The 23422-nt window shown below is 36.0% G+C and overlaps 1 protein-coding gene across 6 annotated transcripts in view; it reads right to left on the bottom strand.

Moving 5' to 3' along the window:
- Rgs7 (regulator of G protein signaling 7) overlaps nucleotides 1-23422 on the bottom strand; it is a 462366-nt gene that overhangs the window by 165244 nt on the left and 273700 nt on the right. For 5 of the 6 annotated variants that reach the window (XM_033762079.1, XM_033762077.1, XM_033762080.1 and 2 more), the window contains one exon: nucleotides 6427-6477. The exons of the other annotated variant lie outside the window; for it this stretch is intronic. In XM_033762079.1, the coding sequence (XP_033617970.1) occupies nucleotides 6427-6477 (51 nt within the window). The remainder of the gene's footprint in view (nucleotides 1-6426; nucleotides 6478-23422) is intronic. 6 annotated transcript variants of the gene reach the window in all.

The raw sequence follows: 23422 nt of genomic DNA, 5'->3' as shown, positions 1-23422 counted from the left end.
AAAAAAGAAGAAGAAAAGAAAATTGAAGCCCACTGAGATTTTCTTATCTCTACAATAAAGGAACAATGAAAGATGGTGGTTGGGTGGTTGGTAAGTTAATGAGATCAACACCTCTCATAGAAACCCAGGCTCACTTCAAGGGAAGAATGGCTGGATTCTGCAGTAGAACCTTGCAGGGTTCAATCCTGCAGGAGGCCAGGGACCTCAACTTGGGCCTTGCAGCCAGAAATCAGCCTGAATCTCAGTGGACTACAGCTGGCTTGCTGAGACTAATTGTCTTAGATCTGCACACTGCTAACCACATTGTCTACCAGGCCAGCAGAGACATACCCTGAGGGAGGCCCTTTTATTTCAATATATATATATTTTTTTCTTTTCTTTCTCTTTCTCTTTCCATTCTTGTTCTGCATTTCTCTCCCTCCTTGTTCCAGTTCCTGTCCTATTTTGGGTTGTTTTCTTTCTCTTTCCTTCTCTTGACTGTTATTGTTATAGGAAGGTGAATACAGTTTCTAGCTCCACTATGGCTGTTAGTTTGTTCTGTGCTTGTCTATGTTCCTTCACTCTGTCTTTTCCTCTTGGCTTCAACAGTTTCCCAAAATTTGTCTGATCTTCCTGTGTCCCCTCTAGCCTCACTTCTAACCTTTTCCTCTCCTTCTATCTTTCTATCCCTCCCTCCCCAACTCCTTCTAAATACGGGTCCTGAAGAGTAAATTTGCTATATTGAAGGGTTTATTTACTACAAATATAATTTGGTCTGGTCCTTGATTTTAATCTAGCTCACACAATTAAAGATGTCAGATTAATTGCTACCACAAAATGTCATTTTCTAAGCTATGTTTGATGCTACTGTTAATGCTGATTGTAGCAATAGGGCTAAGATGTTGTGATCTATCTAATCAAATCAATTGTCCTCCCTGATATATTGAAAACAAGATTACCTAAGAGTCATTAGAGACTCAAAGCCTAAAGATCACCTGTACCTGGAAGACACCTGTGAGAGGTAATCATTCCATACGGGTACTAAATACAACCAACAAACAGACTCACAATGAGCAACCTTGAAGTATCAGCCCTGTAATTATGCCAAAAACAGCACCACCAATATTTCTCATTTCTATAAGACATTTAAACAAGGTGCAAACCCAGAATTTCAGCTCACCAAAGGCAAATTCTTAATGTAATGAGGTGGAAAAATCTGATAATCAACCACCTGGATGGCCTGAACTGGAAGCACAGTAAGTAACAAACCAGATAAAGAAGGCTTTACAAAAATTCAGAACAGAAATAATTTCCAAGATAACTACAGATATTGTGAACAGAATGAAAGATAAGATTAGAGACTGTGTAACAGAAACAGATTTTTAAAAAATAGATGATCTCAGTATCATGATGGAAGCCATTAAAAAAAAAGAAAAAAACACAATTCAAAAAGAAATTTATACACTGAAAGTAAAAGGATGGAAAACAACTCTCCATGTGACAGGAACCCAGAAAAAAGAAAGGGTAGCTATTTTATTTGTAGACAAAGTAGTTTTCAAACCAAAACTAATTAAGAGGGACAAGGAAGGTTATTACATCCTTGTAAAGTGAACAATTCAAGTCAATCAGAAATATATATGCACCAAATACTAATGCTCCCAACTACATGAAACAAATATTAATGGACATGAAAAACCAAATAAGCACTAATACAATAGTAGCAGGAGATCTAAATACTCCACTGTCACAAATAGATGATCATCTAGACAGAAAATCAACAATGCAATACTAGAACTAAACCAAATGTTTGAACAAGTGGACTTCATAGATGTCTAAAGAATATTCCACTCCACACAATCAGAATACATATTCTTTTCCACTCCACACAGGTCAGTCTCCAAAGCAGACCACATGCTAGCTCATACAACATGTTTAAATGTCAAGGAATTGAAGATTGCCCTGTATATTATCAGACCACAGCGCAATTAAACTAGAGATCAACAGCATAAAAAAATCTCAAGAATTTCACAAACACATGGAAACTAAATAACACTCTGCTGAACAATCAATGGGTCACAGAGAAAATTGAGGAAATTAGACAGTTTCTACAATTAAATGATAATGTCAATACAACACACTGGAACCTATGGAACACAATGAAAGCAGTTCTACAAGAGAAATGCACAGCAGTAAATGCCCATAACAGGAAAACAGAGTAAACTTAAACAATCTAATGCTGAACCTCAAACTCCTAGAAAAAGAAGAGCAAGACAAGCCCAATGCTCATACAAGGGAGAAAATTATAACTATCAGAGCAGAAATCAATGCAATGGAGACTAAGAGAACAATACAAAAAAATGATGAATCAAAGAGTTAGTTCTTCTAAAGAATAAATAAAAGATAAACACTTATCTAACTTTATCAAAAAAAAGGAGAGAAAAGGTCCAAACCCATGCAATTAGGAATGAAAAAAAATTTACCTGCTATTCCTCAGAAAGCAATCTACTATCTAGAATATTTAGGTATACAAAAAATCAGATTCCCCCTGCAAATATAAAGACCCAGTTCAAAAATGGGCATCTGAAATGGACAGACATGTATCAGTCAAACAAGTAAAAGCAGAAAATACCATATGAAAAAATGTTCAACATCACTGGTCATTCGAGAGACGCAGATGAAAACACTGAGATTCCATCTCACTCTAGAGAGAATGGCTGCTATCAAGAAATCAATCAATAACAAACACTGGCTGGATGCGGGAAGAAAGGAACCTTTCTCCATTGTTGGTAGGAGTGCAGAATGGTGCAACCACTGTGATGATCAATATGGAGATACCTCAAAGAACTAGAATTAGAGGTCTCATTTGGCCCAGCTATTCCGCTGCTGGGTGTCTTCCCAAAAGAATTAATCATAGTAGAACAATATATGCTCACCCATGTTTATAGTGGCAGTTTGTAATAGCTAATACTTGGAAACAGCCCAGTCACCAATCAACTGGAGACTGGATAAAGAAGATTTAAAAAAAAAAAAAAGATGAAGTACTACCCAGCCATAAAGAATGAGAAACTAGTCATTTATAGATAAATGGATGCAAGCTGAGGTACTGGGGATGGAACTTGGTACCTTGTGCTTGCAAGGCAGGTGGTGGCACCACTGAGCTAAATCCCTGGCAAAAGGCCATACTCTTAAGTGAAATAAATAGGACAGATGTAAATACCAAATGTCTCTGTGATTTTTTTAAAAAAAAAAAAAGATGAAGTACTACCCAGCCATAAAGAATGAGAAACTAGTCATTTATAGATAAATGGATGCAAGCTGAGGTACTGGGGATGGAACTTGGTACCTTGTGCTTGCAAGGCAGGTGGTGGCACCACTGAGCTAAATCCCTGGCAAAAGGCCATACTCTTAAGTGAAATAAATAGGACAGATGTGTAAATACCAAATAGTTTTTCTGGTGTGAGAAACTGAAAGTGTAAATAAGGACTAAAAGGTGTAACAGATAATGGGAAACAGAATGAAAAGGTCTAAAGAGGAGGAGGAAGTGGGAGGGGTGGGAGAAAGGAAAGAAGGGAAAGGAAAAAATATGAGAAAAAATGCAATGTCTTTGAAAATAGGGAAAGGTGGAAGGGCTAAGGGGAGGGTAGGGGAATGGGGAAAAATAAGAACCAAAATACATCATGTAAAGGTGCAAATTCCCAATGATGAATGTCATCATATTTTACACCTAAAATGTACCAATAAACTTAAATTTAAAAAGTGTTAAATTAGTGAAATGTTGAACACTAAATGCACATCAATCTTGGATAAGACTTTGAAGATTGTGTATCAATCTCATCATTTCTCTAGAAAAGCCATAAGAACATGTCCTCTTAGAATTAGTCTCTTCTTCCAATGTCCCATAAAACCCTCTTTCAATGAACTATTGATATCTATATTTCAAACTATCCATTAGCTACCAAAGACAAGTTAGAAATTAGATAAAGAACTGATGAGGTTAAAACTGGATGTGGTATTAAAATAATTACACAGGGTGATCAAAATATATGGTGAGCCCTTAAATAAGGGTTTTTTTTTTATAGTAAAGATACACGGCCATTAATCTTACTTAAAATATTCTCACTTGCTTTGAACACACTTATACCATTGCTCTTGCCACTTTCTTATGCTGCTCTGGAAGTCTTGATGAGGTGTGATTAAAAAGTCTGGTGAACGCTGGAGTTATGTGCCATCTATAAGTAAAGCAGACTCACAAAACACACTGCAGTGAGTTTTTATCTGTCTTATTCACTGAATCTGGCACGAAACAACTTCTGGCTCTTCCACAAAGTCAAAATGATCATGAAAGGTAAATATCTTGAACTAACATGAGGACACTGAGGCAGTCAGGTCAGAGCAATTAAAGACACTCTCAGAGCTGCTTCAGAAGGTAGTAAGAACAATCGGATAAATGTTTTTGAAACAAGTAGTATATACTAAGGGGGATTAATGGTAATATGTCTTTTACTGTAATACATTTTAAAATTTTAAATAATTACCATATGTTCTGATCATTCCATGTACTTAGTCTTTCTTCACAAGCAGCTTCAAAGTAGTATCACTGCTTTCACAGATTCAAAATAACTATCATAATGGCAGCTACACAGTCAACCTATTCAATTAAGTACAGAACTGTTACCAGATTAATTCATTTTCTGTATGGATAAACTGCTATATATTTAGAACCATCATAGATGTTCTTTACTCTTCTTAAAACTTAGCACATTAGCCTGTTTTTTTCATTCAAAGTAAAGCCAAATCAAAAGTTAAAAGTGATCTTCAGCCTATTATACATATGATTTAAGAATGTGTATGTCTTCCTGAATATGATTCATGTTCTCTTCATACAGCTTACAATGAAGCTTTACAACTTGATTAAACTATTGATCCAGGCAAGAAAATAAGTTTTCATACATGTTATAGCTAAAGTGAGATCTCACATGTAAATTAAAAATAGTGACTGTTTCTTACCAGTTTATTATTTTGTTTTTGTAAATACTTTCCTTCCTTCTCAAACTGCTACTGAAGTACATCCTCAGTCTTTACCTTACAAAAACCAACTTTTAAATCAATGAAACATTTGATCTGTAATATTCTCTGCCAATCAGTACTTCTCTAGTTACCACTGACTGCCAATCTGTCATAGCTCTGGGACCACTTGTTGGGGTGCCACACTTTATACTAATCAGGCACACATGCCCCTGGGGTGGGGCTGAAATGTGAATCTGTAAGAGTGTGCCTTTCTTTCCTTATAATCATCTTCTCTTTTCACTTTGTAATAATATGATACTGACAATAGCTGCTTCATCTTTACTTAGTTGTTGTAAACCCACAAAATTAGGATAAGTATCTTAAAAGCTCACGTAAGTAAGCAAGGGGCATAGATGGGCTTGTATGTGCAGAATTACACTGACATTTTCTGATGGCATGGCTGGGCAAAGTTTTCTCCCAATGAGGAAAAAAATACAAACTGTGCATCCCCAGGTACTGAATTCTAAAAGATTCTGGGGTGGTACTCACAAGAAGACAAAAAACCATGTTGAGCTCCTATCCAGCCCATGAGAGGTAGTGTGGTGTAGTCGGACTAGTGCACATCTGTCCTTCTCCACTGTGTCATTCCAGACCACTACAACCTTCACTTTTCAAAGCTATTGTTTTTGCTTCTCTGCATCTTCTCTAAACAGCAGAGAACTTATTTTCACTGTAACATGAGTTTCCTGCCACATGTGAAGGCTTTTGGTCATTAAATGTCTCGCATACGTAGCCTTTTGTTCCAGACAGTGCAAAATGTCAAGGGGGAGAAATGGCTCCTGAGCTGTGGGAATTCATGCTGTGCTGCACAAGTGACCCAGTGTCCACCAGAGTTAATGGGTTTGTGACTTAAAGAAGAGCATTAAAACACACATGCCCAAATACACACACACACGCGCGCGCGCGCGCGCATGCGCAATGTTCACCTGACAAAAATTTAGAATTAGAAATATTGCTTTCAAACCTCATTCAAAAATAGTTAAGGCGAAATTATATATTATTAAGACTTTCATGTTTCTTACAAAGAATAATCTCAGGACTTCATGATCACTTACTATAAATTATATATACAATTTTTTGACATATTTAACATACATAATTCATTATATAGTTAACTATGATATACATATCATCCATTCTATAGTAACCCATAACCTCAATCAAATAAAGTAGAACAATAAATATGTAAAAATATATTACATTCCAGCTGAATATATGTTGACTGACATAAAATTTGTGTAAATGCTAAACGTAGAGTTCAAATTTAATTATAACTTCTCAGGAGGTTTGCTTGCTTAGCATAGTAAATAGCCCCGAGAAAGCATATTTCATAAAGCCACAAAGAAAACAAATTCTAGCAATGGGAAATGATTTGTTTACCTGGATCTTCTATAGTTAAGTTCTTTATTAACCACTGAACAATGTCTGACCCTAGAAAAAGAAAAACACAAATAGATGTGAACATTTTGCTTATACATGTCAACTTTAAGAATGCTCCACTTTTGGTACTCACATTAGTTAAAAAATTTCTAATTTTTACAGTAACAGTTAGAGTAGTAAAAATGCCAAGTGTGAATATATTTCTGTAATGAGCCAAGGTGTACCCTAGTACATCAAATATATTTACTTGAGTATATTTGAATATAAATATAGATATGCTAGTGAATTATTATTAATTGTATTTACATAGATCTACTTAAGCTAAAGGTTTAACATATTAATAGTAGGTAAAGTGACTCATTCATCAAATAAATGTTTACTGAGTGTTTACTGTGTTTCAGAAACAGTTTTAGCATGGACTAATCAATGCTTTGTAGGATAATCCTTGTTTCAATTCATTTGCTCTTTTTTTCCCTGCTCTCACTGTCAAGTCAAGACAGATTTGCTTCTAGTATTTTAACACTCCTGAGCATTTTAAGTCTGTGTGTCCTTATAGCACTCTGCTCTCAGACTGACATGCCTTCTCACTATTTTCAAGGTCCCTAAGATTCATGGACACACTAGAACTTTTCTTGGCTTTCATCTTTATCTTCTGAGTTTACAACACTTGCCATGAATGCTCACTTGAATCTCCATAGCTTTTACTTCTGAGGTGGATCACACCACTGCATAACTGTTTATTTGATTAAAGCCAGAGAGGATGGTTATCATATTCAACTTTGATTATCTGAAGAAAAGCAACTGCTCAATAATGTGTGATGAATAAAAAACATAAGTAAATATATATTCACTTCCTACAGAAGAGAGTGCCTGCAGAAAACATAATGTTTGAACTAGATTTTGAATAGCACATGGTGTATCAAAATAGAAATTTAGTCACTGAGGGGCCTATGAAAAAGTTAAAAATTAGAAAATAGTAGATGCTATGTGTTATACATGTTCTATATATTAAATGCTGGTAATTCTGAAGTAAGTAGCAGAGCTATTCCCAAGGCATTCAGCAGATATAGAATATCAGTGAAGAATCTGGATTGTGCCTCTATAAGAAAGCAGAGAGACTTGCAATGTTTTTAGCAGAGGTATGATATCAAGTGACTAAGAAATTCACCTGGCATCCTATGTGGCGTGCCTTCAGTTAATCAAAAGAAAATGGAGAGTCAACATTTCTGCTAGTTGTGAACCAAGACTGCAGGGATGAGGTCTGGAACTAGATGGATGTACCAAGGAATCTCAACAAAACTGGTGCCTTGTTTCAGGAATTTATGATTATTTAGACGTAAAGGTGGCAAGTAGGAGGGACTAAAAGGGAAGTCAAAGATTCCAACCTAAAGACACTGATTAATAAGATAGGGACAATATGAGCAAAAACAGGAGATTCTTTCAGAGAAGATGATTTGCTCTAGATATTCATCTGCATTTAAATTTGTTTCTTAATATAATTCATTTCCACATAAAATAGGAAAACTGAAACAAGAGGTTCTGGCAGAGGAGCTAATTTTCTTGAGATGTTCATTTATATTTAAGTTTGATTTTTGGCCTAATTTATTTCTACCTAAAAGAGGAAAAAATGCATATGTATTGCTATGTATAGTTCATGAGCTGTGTCACTGCGGCTGCATGAATGAAATTGCAGGGTGAACTGAGATCCTATTTCAACCTCTCTGGGAATTGGCTAAAGTTGCTGACTACCAACTTAGAGATGCAGCCAATGAATTATATTACCACTGGCAAAATGGTTCTAGCTGCTTGAGCTGATACATTTCAAAGCTCAGTTTAAAATAAATTTGGTTATCAAACTTGACAATCATGTCCTATGAGTTATGGAAATATTCATGTTCAACATCAGTTTCAATATGCATACATTTTAAAATAACTTCAAGTGTTGAATCTTACTCCTATTCTGTTGTAGTTGTTCCTTTCACAGGTGCCTTTGATTTAAATTCATTTAAGAAGATTCTTTCTTCTAAGTCCCAAAGGAAGCTTCACTATACAGCCCTAAGAGTAGGCAGGGAACCATCCCATTCTCAGTCAAGTGCCAGGGTTGGAGGTCGCTAGGTGGTTAGTAAGTAGAGCCATGCTCACCATGCAAGAGGCCCTGAGTTTCATTCTGGCACCAAATGTAAGATAAAATAAAATAGTAAAGTAATATAAAAGCATGCACGTATGACAGAGTATTGTGTAATTGTCTATATCTTTTTAAGTGAACCTGAGGGATGGTCATCCTTTCAAAGATGAAAAAAGATTGTTCATATTTTTAAATATACTTGCAATTAAGGCTTAAGCACCATGAAATCAGTTCCAGGTATACAAATCTTATGTACCATCTTCCAGGCATCTTGCTTAGCTTTCTTATATAAGTACCTAATTGGAGAATACAGGTTGGCAGCCATTGGAAAATTCTCATTCTTTTGAAGATAGCCAAACATTGGTCCCATTAATAATACATTTTTAATTAAGAAAAAGATTTAAAATTGCTTTTAAAGAAAGTTTGTGTTTTCCTTCCTTCCTTCCTTATTTTTTTCCTGAGCAAAAAATAAATACAAAAATGCCTAATTTGAAAATACACATAATTCCAGGCATAAACTTTTTTCTTACCCTATTTATGCATATTTCCATCACAGGTATATTCTTAAATTGACCTTTGAAAAAATCAATTTAATGAGACTTGACCAACCGGCAAGCACCTGGTAAAGTGCTTTGATTATTGTGCTATCATGCCAACATATTTATAGTTTTAAATTGTGACAATATGGAATTTTTATTGTGAAATGCATATCCAAGCTCATCTTATTCACCTATTCTGTACCTTCACTCCCTGAGGAGTCCGAGACCCAGAAAGAGAAAAAACACAGTATCGTAAGGGAATCAGGAGACTGCGTAGAACATGCTGTCACAGGCCCACCTTGGGAAGTGGATTCAAACATGAAACACAGCCTTGCAGCCAGGATAGGAATAGAATGGAACATCACCTTTCCAGATATGTATATGTTTAATAAATAAATGAGTATCTCGCCAAAATTTTTCATGTTTAAATATAAATGCTGAGTTTTTCTATCTTTATTTTGGAGAACTCAAGGGAGCATGCAGTTTTTCGACCCTTCACTTTGACTACAGCTTACGGCTAGTTTTGCCCTGGCTGGTTAGTGTCACCCTCCTGTTTTGAGTTCTTAGGGGCATATGTCACCACTTTTAGAGTTACAAAGACATGTGTTTTCTCTACTTAGCAAAAGCAGTACAGGCTGTATGATTACATAACCCTAGTAATATGTGGTTTTATAGTAAACAAAACGAGCAAAGTTTCTCCTAATGATGGTGCTCACAGTTCTCCACATGACATGATTTTGGTAATCCTTCTCCATATTCATCTCTTTTCCCCATGGCTAATTCCAGCAGACATCCAGTTTAGACATTGGCTACCCTAGAAAGCCTGTTCTTTCCCTTGTCAAGCCACCTCACTAAGTAAGATGTTTCTCCTCTTTGTCCAGTTAACATCCTCATAATTCATCTCACTTCACAATTGTTCCATCACCCTCTCTTTATGTTTTAGCTCTCTTTTGCTTTGCACCAACAGTCCCTAGAAAGCAGGAAATGTATGATGTTCATCTTTGGACCTCAACATCCAGACTAGTGCCTAACATGTAAGATGCAATCAGAAAATGTTGACAGAATTGATGCATGAACACTGAGGCTCTCCTCGCCAAGTCCAACTTTAAGAGAATTTACCAAAGAATGGCATGCCTTCTACAAAGAATAGCATTTTCAGCTATGATTATAATCTTTAATAGTTCTAACTTGTAGTCTAGTGCAAACTCACCACTCCATTCACAGCAAAGAAACTGAAGGTCATTAGGCATCAAGAATGTTTCCTCACTCATGTTATGGACTGACTGGTAAACACCCTTCCCCATCCTGCCCTAAGGCAGGGACAAAGCTGCACCAGGCTGTGTCCTGAGCTTTGTCTGACTTGTCCAGGTTCCTCTACAGACAGGTACCTGCTCAGGTTAAGTGTCACCTAGAGCTATCCACATGCTGGACTGACTCTGAGGTCTACAGCAAACCTTAAGAATTCATTAAAAATGAAACACTGCAAAATTTTTGTAACTATAATAAAGGACTTTGTAAGCCAGCCAAAATATTACAAATTTGATTTGTATCCTTTACAAAAAATAATTTTTTCATAACCTCTGTTAACATCATTAATGAAAATCTTGGCTTTTAATTTCAATAAAAGGGGCTTATATCATTCTTATTGCAAAGACACTGATCTTTGCCATGTTTCTCATTCAGGAAAATAAACAGGTCCTTTGCACTGCCTGCACACTCTTGATGCCTCAGGACCACACAGACACACTGATGGCAATATGATCAGACTTTTATTTAAAAGCACCATAAATATCCCATATTTTTGATAGAATTACTTCTCAAAAATCTCTTACAAAATAAAAGACATATATTTAGAACATATTTTACAATATTATTCTTAGTTTCTTGAAATGATCATCAAGCAGCACATAATTTCTGTGGAAATTAGTGTGGAACACTCATGCAATTTCTGTGGAAGTCTGGCTGTGGGCCGGCACTTTCAGTAACATGAAGAAACAAACAACTGTGGGACAAGGCAGATTTGCTCATCCATGAGTCCCGAAGGAGGAAAGCTGTCCTACTCATCCATTCCTCCCGTTCTCTTCCCCAACACAGATGGTCATCAAATGTTTATTGATATGACTCAATGTTTACAGGCAAGCACTTTATGTATAAGGGACCCCAAATGCCCAAAATAATCAACTCTAGCTATGAGGAGCATTTTATGATACCCAGTGTATCTCTAACTGTTGTTTTGAAATTCTTCATGCGAAAACAATTTTAACTGAATTTTTAAAAGCTGAAAAATTCTCTAAGATTTGAGAATTAGAACGATTTAAAAAAACCAGTCTATAACACTTTTGAAGAGTTAAAATAAGAATTTTCTTTCAATCTTTAAAGTAGTCAGTTTGTAATTATCTAAGATCAACATTTTGCTTCTGATGCTTGTCCTTCCATTGGCCAACACATCCGATTCAGAGTTTAAAAACACGCCTACAGGGCTGGGGGTTTGGCTCAGTGGTTCCACGGCCTGCCTCCCAAGGGCAAGGGCCTGAGTTTGATCCCCGGTACCAAAAAAATGAAACAAAACGAAACAAAAAAAACTGCCCTTGTTACGTCTTAGAATTGAAGAATGCAACCAAAGAAATAGGAGAGATCAACCCCAATCCAACTGTAATCTGTGTTTGATAAACAACTTGCTGATGCAATAAATCTCAGCACTGGTGATAATCCAGATATTACCAAGTAATTTCTTAAGTCCTTAATCTGTCTGTCTTTGGCCAAAAGAGGGGCCTGAAAAAGAAAAAAGCAGCTCTTAGCTTCCAGGAACAGACCAGGCCCTCACAGCAGGCAGATTTTTCTGTTAAACTTGAACAATTTCATAGAACATTAACATCGGGTCACTCTATAACCATGATCTATGAAGAAAGAAAACAGATCTGAACACAGATACAGTCCATGCCAAAACTGGCAGTTGTAATCCATCCTAGCCAATGTGAGTGATGACTGCACCCAATCCTACACCCAGTCTTTATTCCCTTTTTCATTTTCTCCCCCTGCCCATTATTTTTCTTCGTGGTACTGGGGATTTAACCCAGAAACCTTCACATACTACCAAGATATACCCTTACCCTACCATGCTCAGCTTTTCTAATCTGCCCCTGTAGATGAAATGCTAACACATTTATACCCAATCATAGAATTACTCCTACTGCTGACAGCTTCCAATCTTAAGCAGCCTCCCAGTTTTTCAAATCTTCTCCAAAAGTACCCACATGCAAATTATGTAACAGGTTCTTGCTAACAACTGGTACAGAATCACTCCATGATTCCTGCCTCTCTGTATTTTCACTTATGACAATTAGAAATAAACTAGACTTTATTAACGTATAAGAGTGTTGCTAGAGGGTAACACCTGTTTCAATTTTTAAAATGCTATTATCTTAGATTAGTAATATAGCAGCACAGTTTGTAATAGCTAACTCTTGGAAACAGCCCAAATGCCCATAAACATGTTGACTGGATAAAGATGTTGTTTTTTTTTTATAAAATGGAGTACTATTCAGCCATAAAGAATGATAAACTAGAGACACTTATAGCTAAATGGATGCTCATTGAGGTCATACTCTCAAGTGAAATACACAGGACACACACATGTAAATACCGAATAGTTTCTCTGGTGTAAGAAACTGAAAGAGTAAATGAGGGCCAAAATGTATAATAGACACTATGAAACAGAAAGAAAAGGTCCAAAGGGGAAGGGGAAGTAGGGAGGGAGGTGGGGAAAAGGAAAGAAGGGAGAGAAATTTTTGAGCAAAGAAGGAAAAAGTATTTGTAAATAAGGAGGGTGGAAGGGAGGAAAGATGAATGGGGAAAAACAATTATATATATATATTTATATATATATATATATAATATCACTGGGAATTTGTGCCTGTGTATGTATGTTTGTGTGTATATGTGTGTGTGTGTGTGTGTGTGTGTGCATATATCATGTACAGGTACAAGAACCTATAGATATAGATATTTTGTGTGTGTGTGTGTGTGTGTGTGTGTATAATGTACAGATACAAATTCCCAATGATGAATGGGACCACAATGTACACCTAAAATGTACCAATAAACTTTAATGGAAAAAATTAAAACAATGACAACAAAATTTGAGTTTAGTCATCAGGCCACTACTGATTGTAATGAAAAGTGTAAAAACATAAATCTGTGAATGAGCGACTTTGACAAAAGATGCCTGGAATCAAAGGGAAGGGATACACTTGGGCATCAAAGACAAATGGAAGCAGTAATTCTGATATTGGCAGAACTTTCTCTCCTGATCTCACCGTGGCTCTCTTCTGGAAATCTCTATTTCTGCCTAAAAATAGCCTCTCTTATTTTCTCTCCACAAAATGGGCCATGAAGGCTCATTGCTCCTGGGATTACATCTCCGCAAATGAAGCCAGGAAGCAATTTGAGGCTGAAATTGTGTGCTCTCACTTTGTAGCTCCTGCTGGAGGGTCAAGCACTGAGGGGAAGCATCCGTCCTCTACTCACCCAATGTGGTGAGAAAGGCGCGGTTATAGTAAATAAATATGGCTGTGTTGGCTGGTGGGATGGAGAGAAACATTTTCCAGCAAGAATGGGTACTAGCACAGAAAATGATGGAAGACACAGCTTCTTTCCAGTTTCTGCAGCTCTTATATGTCCATCAGAAACAAACAAACAAACAAACAGCAGAAACAAAGTGGAGCTCAACCGCATGATGTCAAATTGTGAATAAAATGAACGGCAGTTCTGCCTCATTACAAATATAAATGGATTTGTTCTGTAGAATTACTATATTCCTGAAAGGCAAAGTGTGAAAACATGTTTTTGTTCTTGTTTTTTGTTGGTATCAGGGATTGAACTCGGGACCTTCTGCTTGCAAAGCAGGCAGTGGAAACACTGAGCTAAATCCCCGGCCCGTGTGTGTGTGCGTGTGTGTGTGTGTGTGTGTGTGTGTGTGTGTGTGAGAATACACTTTTACATGCGAATATAACTCAACTTTATGTGCGGAAAAACAACTATTTAACAGAACTTTGTGGTATGTTTGTGACTGTGTGTTTTTATGAGCATACTTTTAGGTAAAGAATTTATTTTTTTTTTGAAATAAAGAATTAACATCTATGGGCTGGGGATTTAGCTCAGCGATTCAGTGGCCTGCCTTGCAAGCGCAACGACCCCGAGTTCAATCCCTGGTACCAAAACAACAAACAAACAAACAAACAAACAGAATTAACATCTAGAGTATTATTTTTCTACAATTATATACATTGAGTAAATTTAAAGACAATATAGTTTTTATACACGGAAATAAACTATTAATCACAGTTTGAAACTGAGTCAAACTTACAAGCTTACAAACTTAACAAGTTTTAAAGCGCATCTTCTAATCATCTATAGCTAACATTGATGAAATCCAAATATAATTCTACCTTAAAGAATAAAGAGAATAATAAAGAATCAAGATGGTTTTATACATGCACCAACTCCACATGTGGAATGTAAAAATGTACTGCAAGCACGTACTAATAAAAAATGTAGAGGAGAAATAATTTAGATGTACTCATAGATATAATGGCAAGAACAAACTATTTGGCTAATTATATTTTCTTCCCAGATCATTGCTCTTCAGAGTTCTATGACCCTTGACCTGAAAGCAGAATCAAATAAAATGTTGAACATTGTAAATATAACTTGAATCGGCAAATCATGGGAACAGAAGCCCTTGAGTACTTGGAGGGTAGGAAGAATAAAAATGTTTTTCCCTACCCACTAACAAAATACCATAAAAATAAATTAGAGACTGAGGATACAGCTCATTGTTTGCTCCCCCAGTTGATATCTAATTAAGATTATAGGAGTTTAACTAGATTTTTAACCTTTGTTGTGTAACTTTTACAAACTATAAAAATATTCAGACACAAAGCAGGGATTTTGGATTTCTTCAAAGTCTAGGTAGATTTACACACAGACAGCAAAATCATCAAGGCAGCAAAGGTGAGAATAATGAGAGATAAATGGAAACTGGACTGACCCTAAGGATTGTTTCCCACAGAAAACACCTAAGCTCTTTCCCACAGCTCAGGTTGTTTCCTGATGAAACAGAGCAAATTTTGAAGCAGGACTTAAAAAAGAAGGAAAAACAAATTTCCCCAACCTAAGCAGTTACCCCTTAGATTTCCCCCTCCCTACAGCTGTTGTTCTTTAAAAAAATAAGTAACTTTGTTCCTGTAAAGTTTCACAACCTGATATTCTCATAAGATCCTGTTCTTACCCACAACAGCCACCAAGATATGCTAAGATACAAAACTGTCACAATTTGACTAACTGCCTTTGCTCTGATTCCCTCCACAAGTTTTGTGCTGTTAAGTAGACCAATTCCCTTCCATAACATGTATGAAACTAGAGCCCCTCCTTTGTTCTGAGCTCAGCCTCCGGACATGATTCCACGGAGCTGTTGCGTCAGCCTGTTTCACCCACTGTTCTCTCCAATCTCTTAAATATCTTATCTTCTGAAATATTTTCTCCAAATTATGATGATAGAAAATATTCCCACCACCACAAAGATCCAGCACAATGCCAATTTGTGGTTGCACCCACTCATCCATTAGCAACCACTGATCCATTATCTGTTTCAACTATCTTGCCAATTCAAGCATGCTATGGAAATGGAGACATACAGTATGCAACCTTTTTGACATTTTTTTCTGTCCCACACTGTACAATTCTCTGGAATTTATATGGGTTTTCACACATGTCAACAATTTTTTTCTGAGAATTATTACGTGGGATGGATATCATATAGTGTGTTTTATCATTCACTCACTGAAGGCATATAGGCTCTCGCTTTTGGATATTATGGAGAAAGATTCCATAAACACTTGCGTACAAGCTTTTGCATGAATATAAATCTCTATTTCTCTGGAACAGATGCATATGGGCATCGTGTTGGACTTTTGTGCTGATGGATCTTTCAGTTGATGGATGAATAAAGTTGTGGTATGTTTAATTTTTTTAAGTAGCCAAACTATTTCCCAGATTGGCTATGGCCCAGCATTCTGTGAATGGTTCAGTTTGAGATTCTTCAAATCCTTGCCAGAACTTGGAGGTGTCACTTTTTATTTTAACCATTCCACAGTATATGTTGATACACGCTGTGGGTTTCATTTGCATCTGCCTGATAACTAATTGCATTGAACATGGTTTCATATACTTATTCGATGTAACTATATCCTCTATTTCAAAATGTGACTTCATATTTTTCTATCTTTTTTGATTGGATATTTTTATTCTTGGTTTTCAGACTTTATTTCTTCTCTTTCTCCGCTTTCCTTCTTCTCCCTCCTCCTTCTCATCCTTTTCCTTATTTTCCTTTCCTACTTCTCTTATTCTTTCTCTCTCCCTCCATTCCTTTCTCTTTTCCCTCTACCCTCTTCTAGTACTATTTCTTGAAAAGCTTATCTTTCCTGAAATGAATTGCTTTTCTACCTTTATCAAAAATTCATTCTGCCTACTTGTGTGGATCTATTTTTGTGTTCTCCGTTTAAATTTCTGTATCCTCTATTCTCCCTGATTAGTATTATCTCTCTAGCAATACTAATGTTGATTACTAGTCATTTAATATCTTGAATATATAATATAAAATAAGCCATTCCTACATTATTCTTCTTTGCAAAATTATTTTATCTATTCTATTATCTTTGATTTCCTTACACATTTTAGAATTGTCTTCATCTACAAAAATTCTCTCAGTAGAATGCTGACCGTAAATACATTACACTTGTACAATGGGAGAAATAGATATGTGTGTAAGGTTAAATCTTCAAATTGGTGGATATAGCACATTTCTCCATTTATCTTTATTTCTATCACTAGCATTTTGAAATTTTCAGCATGTAGGTCCTATATTTATTTTGTTAAGATCACACTTAAGCATTTAATTTTGGAATGATTTTAATGGCATTATATTTTCAAGTTTATCATACACATGCTCATTGTTGGGATATATAAGTACTGCATGGTAAATGATTGCTCCAGTGATGCTTCTCATTGTTGGGATATAGAAATTCTATTTTCTGTGTATCTTGTAATCTTTCTGGACTCAATTTTCATAGTTTTAAATTTTTTCGGTAATAATTTTTGGGGATATTTTAGGCAGACATCATATCAATAGCAAATAATGAAAGTTTAAAATTTTTCCCTTTATCGTCTGTACGTCTTATTTCTTTTCTTGCCTTATTTCCCTGGCTAGAACAATCAACCTTATTTAAATAAACAAATTCTTGCTTTGTTCTCAATTTTAACAAAAAGTATTCAGTCTTTTGCCACTGTCTATAATGTAAAGTGAAATGCTTTTGTAGATCTTCTCTATCAAATTGAGAAAAATTTTTCATATTCAGTAATAGTTCTTGTCTATTCCTATTTTTGAGAATTTTTATACCAAGTTACAGATTTTTTTCTACCAATTTTCCTATCTTGGTGAACATAACCACATTATTTGCATTTTTATCCAGCTAATATGGTGAATTACACTGAATATTTCTGAACATCCACCAGCCTCCTCAACCATGGTGGAGTAAAAAACTGGTAGTCTCAGCTGGTGCTCTGGAGTAGACAGACCCCTGACCATAAATGCAAAATGAGAAATGAACACTTCTGTCCACTTTATACTTAGGTATGTGAGAAGGTATACTGTAAATTGTCAGAAGACCCACCATGAGGGTTGGACTAGAAAGCAGAAGGCCTGAGTAAGATGAAAATTCAGAAAGTTTAAGAGTTCAGTCAATGAGAAGTCTTTTTGGACAGAAGTAAGAGACAAGACATGAACATCTGGGTTTAACTATCTAAAGGAAACTTTAGTCAGAAATGATTACCCTTCTAGTTTCAAGAATGAAAATCTGATAACAGTACCAAAACTTGGGTGCTTTTGTAAAGCCAAAGAATTTGGATTCCCTTACACTGTAATATTTCCAACAAAATCCACATGTATTTAAACATAGACGGCAAAAGTAACAGATCCTACTGTGTTCTGAACTCAAACACACCAGGGGAAAGTCCCAAATGGATTAAGAACCCTGCTCTGTGATGATCACTCCCTGACAAGTGCAACGCTCAAAAAGGAACAACTGCTGTTCGTGTGCAATATGCCATGAATTGTAGGATTTTGTGGGATTTTTCTTATTTTGCTCTCTGTAGAGGCCAAGAGACAGAAATTAAATTAAGATCCATAAGAAAAAGCTTAACTTGTCTTTAAAAAATGCGTGTGCACGCACAAACACACACACACAATGTTAATGTTTATAAGACTGGCCCCTTTTGCTTTTGTGACTTTAAAATTAATGTTTTCCTTGGCCAAAGCCCCAGTTTCTGCTGATCCTAAAGTGGGTCTCATCTTGGAATCTCAACATCAGGGATGCCCTGACAGGGAAAATATGCAGCCTGCCTCTAGTGGGAGAGGTTTGAGCATCATCAAAGCTTGATCTTCTCATCAAAAATGCTTTCACCACCTTTCTTCCCACATGCTTTTCCCTCTTATTGATGTGGCCCCATTCCTGGGAAATCTGTATAATAAGATAGTTTTCATAAATCACATGTAATCAGCATACAGTTTTGGCCTCTAATCAGGACTATTACGTGTTTTATTTCATTTATTTATTTATTTATTTATGGTACTGGGGATCAAACTTGGGTCCTTACGCTTGCAAGGTAGGCGTCGAAACCACTGAGCTAAATCCCCGGCCCCTACGTGTTTTATTTTAAATAAACTAAGTACATACCTCTATCGAAATAAATGGAGATTTTGTTTTGTTTCAAGCAGATAAAAACTTTTAGAACAGTGCGGAAGGAGTCTGCTTTCTGGGACAGCTAATGTTTTTGGCAGTTAAGAATCGGGGTCCACAGGCAGAAGCACATGTGTGCTACTTTTGTTCAACACTGGGGAAGAACTTAGGGAATGGCAGACAGCAAAGCACGGTAACTTCAGTAAAGAGCAATGGAGCTTAGCTGTATCTAATGGAGGAAGAACTGTGAAAGACGGGAGAGATGGAAAAGTTCTGAGTTCCCTTCAGTCTTGGACATGGAAGCCCAATATAATTTAAGATTTAACTGGTCTGCCAGGGACTCTGTGCAGTGCAACTGGGACCTGCACATGTGAGTGACCAATTATAGACAACAGTAGCAGTGGGTAGAGGGGAAGGTGACCTCACACTGACCTTACGGAGAGAACAGAGTCAGGGATTCTGCCAAATGATTGCCGCTAAAGAAGAAGGCAGGACCCAAAGATGTAACAGGACATTACAACTCAGAAAAGGCCAAGGAACCAGAAGCCAGCCAAGTCCAAGACTTCTCTGCAAATAGTTCAAGGACAGGAAATGGAAGTGTGCTTGAGAAGAAGCTTTAACCTACATGACAATAACCAGGAAGCAATGAATAACCCACAGTGTTCCAATATACACAACAGGCAAGGTTAAGAAACATTTCCCATCTCTCTCTATCCCTCCTCCTTCATTACACGAAATGGGGCACATGAGGAAATTCAGATAAGTTATACAGAAACAAAAGTGTACTCTTCTCAGTGTCATCATGTAGTTATGGTCAATTCTAACAAATTATACCAGGGACCTGAAAGCGATATTTTGCTTCACAGCTCTGAAAGTTTGACTACTGCCTCTTCTCCACTGTTGACAAAATGCCACTCAATAAATATACGTTCTCCCACTCTTGCAGAACCAAAGAAAACAATCTTGTCAATAGACTAAAGAAGCTGCTTACCAAAAAGTGGACCAATAGGGACAACACATAAAACCAGTTCCTCAGAGTCATGCTACATAATTAAAATGACACTCCCATATCACATCGGTATGGTACATAATGGCAGAAGGGGACAAAGCAAGCTAATGGCACTTCTGAGAGTCAGCACAGTAAGGGCTCTTTCAGCTTGATAATGTAATTAATTTTGTTAAATCCAATTCTCAGTAAAATCCCAACAAATGGCATTGAAAGCATAATATCCTTCAAAGGAATCTCACTACCATCGGGCATTGACTTAATTAGCTGTAGCAAAGGTGTATTTGAGGTAACAGGCTCTAAAACACTCTCTCTAGAAAGGTCTGAGCTGTCAAATTTCAGATTCACATCACCACATACTTTCACCTCTCTGCTTTGTGAAAATATTTTTTTCACAATCTTTCATCATTGGTAATTTTCAAGTTTTAAGTCTTAAAATGATGACAAGATAGTTTCCATAGTACTTACTTGTAAACCCCAAACCACCTCCATGTATACATGCTCTAATTTTTATAGCTAACCCTCACTATATAAAATATAAGACTATATGATAATCAGATAATATTTTCTAAATAGAATCTCCATGTATTTATGACATTCCTTTACATATTTAAGATAATGACCTAGAATTTGTAGATTTGTCTCACAGATTATTGGTGGAAATCATTTGTAGAGTCCATGAAGAAGAGTTGGAGCCTACATCAAGTACTAAGCAATATTTGATACGTAAATTAGGATATTAATTTATGATTTATCTATGCATTATACTACTTTATATATTGTTATCTCAGGGTCAAACTGCAAATATTTTTTTTATTTTTATTGAGTTTATTGGTACAATCTAGGTATACAATACCGTTACATTCATCAGGGATTCTGTTCTCCCTTCACCCCCTCCTCCCCTCCCAATTTACAAACACTTTATTTCCATTTTTTCAGTTTCTCATATTTTTTTCCTCTCCCTTATTACCTTTCCCCCACCCTTCCCACTTTCCCTACACCTTTAGCCCTTTACTTCCTATTTCACATTATTAATGATCTCATTAGGATCCTGTGTACTATTATAGTTTTTCACACCAAAGAAACTATTCGGTATTTCAGTTAAAGAAATCTCTGTATGAACATTAAAAATAGGGAATCCTAAAATAAAACTAGAAAGGAAAGTAAAAGAGAAAAGGCAATGATGTAACATTAAAATAATCCTTAATTCTGGAGATGAAAATGGTCCCTGAACATATTTAAATTGCTTCTTGCTCTTATAGTCTTATCTTATTCTTTTTTTCATTATTTAGAGAATACTTTATTAGTTTCTGTAATCAGACTCACGTACATGTGACCTTACATATTTAGTATGATGTGTTACCCCTGTACACATGGAAAAATAAATAAATAAAAATTTAAAAATTAACATTTCTAGACCAATAATGGCTGTCCATTTCTGTACAATGCCAACTCAAGACAGTAAATTGGGATGACTTTTTCCAAAGCTGGCAACACCATTACAAACTGCAAAGATTAATGGTTCAGTAGCACTTCATAAGTTTTAAGCTCACTGAAATAATGTACAATGTATCTGTGAGTATCTGTAGAATTGAACTTTTTGCAAGCTCTCTCCAGTCATTACGACTGTGGCTACAAAGTGGTTTAAGACAGCAAATATTACTGGGCCAGCCATGTAACTGTACAGTCATTTCCTAAACATGCTGAACTCGTTCACTCATTCATTCATTTATTCATTCATATTCTCTGAATATTTACTGTAGTCCAGGAAATACCATGATACCCAGATGCCTATAACCATATGAAGGAAGTAAAGCATTTCCATAAGTAAGTACAATAAAAGTTTCCGTATGAGTGGTAGAAGCAACTATGAAGATCTTGACAAGAAATAAAGCCTTCTTAGCTCTGGTGCTTAAAGAAAGCATTTCAGTTATTCTTAAAGAATGATGAGATTTTTCAAGAGACTGAGAGATGAACACCCCACATTGAGAAAAGAAATCACTATGACTGTCATAAAAGGCATAATTTTAAATGAAATGGACAAGTAATATACTTTGGCTTGGAAACAGGGAATTAATTAGAGTGAGATAAGATTTTTAAAGTTGCCTGATTGCAAAAGATCCCTTCATCTCTGGGATGAGTTCAAAAGTTCTGTCATGTTCACAATTCACAACTAAGATATCTCTAAAGTTCCACATTTTCAAAATGTTCTGTATTTTGTATTCCATACTGGTTTCTCATAAGAAAGACCAAGAGCTTCTAAACTAATCCTTTGGAAGCCAGGGGGAAAACTATGACTTTTAGCGGCTCATTTCCATTTTGCCTGAAATTCTGCTTCATTATGCTCTTCTGCAAAGGACTCGTTCAGGCACATTATTCTGCTGCAGGTTACAAGGTAAAATATAATTCAGAAATCACTTAATAAAACTTCTCATTCTCATAATCAGAGTTTTCAATGTTTTCTCCTTTTTGCTAATACATAAAATGAGGCCTGAGGATGTAGCTCAGTAGTGCAGTGCAGTGCCTGTCCAGGAAGCATGAGGCATTGCCTTCGACCATGATATTAAAAAAAAAATCAAAGACTAAAACAAGAGAGGCAAAATTCAATTTGTCTGACTGTAATCTGCACAATTTAAAAATTAAATATAATCCTTTAACCTTTTCACTATTAAAGTTTTATTTCATAGACATTTATTTCCCAGAAGGTTCACAACCTTGCGCATTCTATTTTTATTGACTGATTGATTGATTGATGATCAATGAGTGCAGATCTACAGCTTGAAATGAGGTCACCGCACATGACAGTGAGCGTTCCTACTACACAATTACACCTCTATCCTGACTATGCACATTTTACAATAAATAATTGATCATATGCTGCTTGATGGTAGGAAATAAATGCCAATCTCCACTTTATGTTAATTTTCTAAAAAATTTAGTATATTGTTTTTATCATCACCATAGTGATTTTATGTAAATTTAATGACAATTATACATTTAGAGTAATTTCACTTAGACAATTATCTTTTTTTTTCCAGCTTTAATTGTGTTTATTGGTACATTTTAGGGACACAGTACAGTTACAGTCATTGTTGGGATCTTGTACCTCTACATGACAGGTCTTGGTGCTCATTTTTTCCCCTTACCCCTGCCCTCCCTTCACCCCTTTCTCCCCTCCCCATCAATTATCCTTTTTTTTTAACCAGGGCAACCTGGGACCTTGCACTTGTGAGGCACGTGGTAGAACTACTGAGCTAAATCCCAGGCCGGAAAATTGATCCTTTAAAATCAAGACTTTTTAAAAATTTTCCTTTTTAGTGGCCAATTTTAAGATACATGTTATACGAATCAGCTCAGATCAGAAAAAGACATGGACTTGTACTAATTTCACAGTTGTCCCTTCTATAAATAAAGGCTTGCACTATACTAAGATACCTCCATAAGAACATATGCACACAATGCTACTATCTCTTATAAAACTTAAGCCATTTGTTTTAGAACTGTTTTAATTTATTAGTTACCAAAAACTGCT

This window comes from Fukomys damarensis, unplaced genomic scaffold (assembly GCF_012274545.1).
Source record: "Fukomys damarensis isolate Sample0158 unplaced genomic scaffold, DMR_v1.0_HiC HiC_scaffold_11, whole genome shotgun sequence".
NCBI classification, from domain to species: domain Eukaryota; kingdom Metazoa; phylum Chordata; class Mammalia; order Rodentia; family Bathyergidae; genus Fukomys; species Fukomys damarensis.
Note: the sequence above shows the minus strand (reverse complement) of the source record. Positions and strands in the feature narration are given on the sequence as shown.